The sequence below is a fragment of the Lolium rigidum genome, chromosome 5 (assembly GCF_022539505.1).
Source record: "Lolium rigidum isolate FL_2022 chromosome 5, APGP_CSIRO_Lrig_0.1, whole genome shotgun sequence".
Lineage (NCBI taxonomy): Eukaryota > Viridiplantae > Streptophyta > Magnoliopsida > Poales > Poaceae > Lolium > Lolium rigidum.
The window spans coordinates 69,613,753-69,618,259 of NC_061512.1; the positions used below are offsets into that span (position 1 = coordinate 69,613,753).

At 41.0% G+C, this 4,507-nt stretch overlaps 1 protein-coding gene and 1 long non-coding RNA gene across 2 annotated transcripts; one reads left to right on the forward strand and one right to left on the reverse strand.

The window, feature by feature from the left end:
- Window positions 1–417: 417 nt before the first annotated feature.
- Window positions 418–720, reverse strand: LOC124652041 (glutaredoxin-C15-like). Its single transcript, XM_047191064.1, has one exon. It carries the CDS (start codon window positions 718–720, stop codon window positions 418–420), a length of 303 nt encoding a protein of 100 aa, XP_047047020.1.
- A 1,379-nt stretch (window positions 721–2,099) lies between these two features.
- On the forward strand, window positions 2,100–3,800 carry LOC124651733. Its single transcript, XR_006987492.1, has 4 exons — window positions 2,100–2,220; window positions 2,301–2,539; window positions 3,385–3,428; window positions 3,614–3,800. It is a non-coding gene; the product is annotated as an uncharacterized LOC124651733 (long non-coding RNA).
- The last annotated feature ends 707 nt before the right edge of the window (window positions 3,801–4,507 follow it).

The window sequence follows — 4,507 nt, forward strand, 5'->3', positions numbered from 1 at the left end:
CTCGCAGAACGAACGAGGAAGATAACCGGTTGTAGTAACAACCGGTTGATACGCATTTTTGTATAACCCTAGCTAGGCGTGGACACCGTCCCGATCGCTCCGTGTATCCTGACGAGGTCGACGGCTCGCTGTTTTCTAGAAGATTTTGATAGCTAAACTCATCGAAACATTTAGCCCCTCTTATTTATTCTTATATATGATATGGTTTGATATTTTAGACTTTTCACACATTTGAACATATTTTATAAAAAATAACTTTAACTACATACGGAACACAAGGTAATAAAACGGAGTGAGTACGATGTACGCACACTTGGCTAAGTGAAAACCAAACCTCGCGCGCATGCATGCAAGCATGCAAAGTGCAAAGTTTTACAACGGGAAATAACTTGACGGTGGTCTCATGCATGCTCGGGTCTACATAGCTCCGGCGTCCTTGAGCAAGGGCACGAGCTTGCCGCTGAGGTGCAGCGACATGATCGTGTTGGTGGAGCCGACGAGCTTGCCGCCGATAAAGACCACCGGGATGGGCTCCCTGCTTGCGCAGGCGAGCTCGTGCTCCAGTTCGCGGCCACAGGGGTCCTTGTCCAGCTCGTGCACCGCCGCGCACACGCCGAGGCTAGAGAAGAGGGTCGTCACCGCCTGGTTCGTTGGGCAGCCGTTGCTCGCCGCGAAGATCACTACCGCCTCCTCCGCCGACAGCCTTGTCACCCTCTCCATCTTCTTGATGGTTTCGTGAAAGCAGCTATTCAGAAAGCTAGCTAGTGTCGTTTAGAACGGTGAAGTGTATGAGGATCTGTTAGTGTTGTGGTGTGAGGCCCTTCTTTTATAGTGGATGGGCGAGAGAAAGAGAGAGTGTGCATTGGTGGAGGCATAACAATCCGCAACGTGACTAGCGTTGGGCATTATCAATTCCATTCTTCTTATCTTACGAGTGTTAGCAGCAACACCTGCTACTTTCTTTACAGTTTCAGGGATAAAAAGCTCACGGGCACCATTCTCACTGTGAATAAATATGTCAAGATTAGGTGTATGCGTAGTAAGCCCACCAACCTACTTTCTTTGCTACTTTACGTAGCAACCTCTGTAAGGACTTTCTAAGTCTAGATGTATGTACTCCATCAGTCAACAAGTTTTGTGATAACACAAGGGTTTAACTTTGGCCTCAATAGAGACAGGGTGGATGTATGGGAGAAGTACAGTCTTCATGATATACTTTGTGATCTTTGTCATAGGTGCATCTTCTTGCTATGAACCTCGTGAGACCTTGGGTTCCAGATGTGATGAGGATATCTCTACGATAGATACAACCAATACTCCTACAACCACATCTCAGGTACATTCGCTACTAGGAATCCTTCCTGATATATATGAGAATATGATGCTGCCTAAATCAAATGTATTTATATTATTTAGGAATGGATCTACCATGGACGCCAAGCATTGGATTAGGAACGTGCATGGAGATGGCAGCAGACCTGCAAGGATTCAGGATGGCGTTGCAAGCGAGGATTTCAGAACATTGAAGCTACCATAGTGAAGCAACGATGCTTGGATGAATCTTCTCTTTCTTAATAGATGACCCCATTTTGCTGGTCTCACATGGAGCCACGTCATCTGATTACCAATTTGTACCTCCTCCACATTCTTCCAAGCTGTACGCCACGATTTTTCTCTCTAGACCGACACGGCAGAAGCCCTTCCTCGCCAGACCCACGCGCCTGGACCTACGTTCAGTTACGATAAAAAAGAAAGCGGCCGGCCAACTCTGTTCCTCTTCCCCGCGTACTCTCCTCTCCCCATAGATCTCTCTCCCACCACGCTACAAATGCTCATGAAACCGCCACCTATGCCCACCATTCATCTGCCATGATGGCCATGTAATTGCAGAAGAAACTGCTGCCCTAAACTGATGCGGAACCACACCTCCATCTTTAACAAGCTCACTCTATTCCAATTGAGTTCCAGCGCGGCCACCTCCTCGCGTCCATCTCTGCAATTGTAATCCACCAGGTAGATGTGTGCTCAAGGTTCCCCTCTTTCTTTTTATTCCCTCACTAATATTGGTTAATTTGTCAGGTTGTTCCCCGCTCCAGATCTGATCGACATTTTGCCTCCTCCGATTTGGTTGGCTTTCATTGGATTATGTGTGTTACTCACTCAAGCCTCCACTGAATTGGTGCGATTACAATTGGATTCTGAGTGCTGGCCTCGATGGGGGTAACAGCCCACTCCCCATCCTAATTCCTCCTTCCTTTTTTACAACCCCGATCCCTTATTATACCTTACCAATCTGGCAGGTTCATCTTGGGCTCAAGATTTTGTCTACTCCAACATCACGCCTTCCGGATTTCCGCTCAAAGTTATACACCTGCACTGTTTGATCTGCTGCTACCTCGGGATCTCCGGTTTTCTTGTGATTTATTTCAAATTCGTTGGGATTTCATCCATCTTCAGTTTGGTCGCCCGATGTTAATGGACCTCATTGACTTACGATCTGGTGTTCATCATCCACACTACACACTGCCTTCTTCCATAGGTACGCATACTGTAATCTCCTTTTAATTTTAATTTACATTTGCTGAGCACATGCACTTTCTAATTTCCTAATCATATTGTACAAATTTATTGATTACCCTCCATCAAATTCATGTGTTCAAACATATTACCTGGGGGCCACACCAATAGTACCTGCTTCTTTTCAATTTGCCTCTGTCCCTTTGCAAAGATTTTATCTTGCTTTTTCTGAAAAAATAACAAATTAAAACATTCAATATTCAGGGACTATGTTTGAACCCTTAACCTTGGGGGACCACTCAATTCATTCAAACATTGTGGTTCTTTATTTTTGTATGGAAAATGTCTACAAAGAGACAAATACTTCTGATCCAAGTTTTAGTGTGCTTCGGTATCATGCCAGCACCGGCGAGGTAAACTGGGTCTGCAAAAAGCACATTGATTTTCTCCCTTGAGTCCAAAAATAAACCCTCTATGACCATGTAAGTTTTTGCCTTCTGTTCCTCTAACCGTTTTGTGTGGTTAAAAACAACTTTTCCCATACTGGATTGCATCTGAACAGATTGATTTTTAGTGTTCGCACAATGCGCTCTGGAGATTATGGAACGCAAGAAGTAATATGCTAAGAAATTGTTTTTGATTAATTTTTTAGGAAGTGTATGCCAGCATTGTGAGCAGGTGTGCATATCTGTAATTCATTCACGATAAGGCTCCTTAATCGTTCTTCTACTTGCATAAATATAGAATCATTGTACATATCTCTGTTAGAACTGATGTGGACATTTTATCTCCATTGTCTTGCCTGAAAAATGTAGAATCACACTCATGTATTTTACTGTATATGTTCTGCTATTTACTTGATTGCAGAATCAGAGGTGTTGCTTTTGAGTGATTAACCAGCTGGCCCATCTGTAAGTGGTTTTGTTTTGGCCATCTTTTCAACTATTTTCACTCTAATATTTCTATTAACAATTTTTATTTCAGTTTTGTTATTAGATTACACACTAATGGACTCGATGTGTACTTTGCATACTTCGCAATTAGATTACAGTTAATTACTTTTACATTAACGACTATTCTTTGTGTTTTTGTGTAGGAAGTATGGAGAGACATTTTTTACATTAGATTGAGACCCAGCAGGCTTCATGCTCAAACTATCACATTCTTTTATCAATGTTAGCATTTCAGTGATTGTAAATGGATGGATCTGAATTCAAATCATTTTTGTGAATATTAGCATTTTATTGATTGTAAATGAATGTATTGGTTACAAAATATTTTAATGCCCTCAGTACATCTGAAATCCCTAAATTTGTTCATTGAAATACACAAGATACTCGCTTCTGCTATTCTAATGATTGAATATATTGGTGAATCCCATTTATCAATCACAAAATATGTATGTGCCAACTATAATCCTTATAAGATTCCCCCTTTCTTTTCATATTATTTTCGAAAATTCAATTCGGCTCCCGGGTGCGTATGCTCCCTCTACCAAAAAAACATATTTCGAAATGTCATAAAATTTAGATAAAAAATTCTACATGTACATCTCCATAATGTATGTGCATTCGCTAAGTTTCACGAAAAACCAATATTTTTTGTGGTCTATGTAAAAAGGAGACACTTTATCTTGTGAAAAGCATTATTTTTAGCACTGAATTTTGTCTTTTTTACGCACGTCACATGATAAGTCGATTTTTTATGAAACGACTTTGTGAGCACGTATCACGTGAAGATGTACATACAAATCTTTTGTTTTATTTTTTTTTAAATTTAAAATATACATAGCATGCATTTTAAAATATAGGGAGCATATGCACCCATGTTCCAAAACACCACTCCCTATTATTTTCTCTTTCAATGTATTTGTCTAACCAAACGATTAACTCAAGTTGTATATACAATTTTATTTTCTAAATTTCCGCGGCAACGTGCGGGGTATCATCTAGTTATACAAGTTACTCCATCATAAAATTCGTCCAAAGAG

Coding starts and splice junctions, on each gene's coding strand:
- LOC124652041 (XM_047191064.1), bottom strand. CDS start 720: ATGGAGAGGGTGACAAGGCTGTCGGCGGAGGAGGCGGTAGTGATCTTC.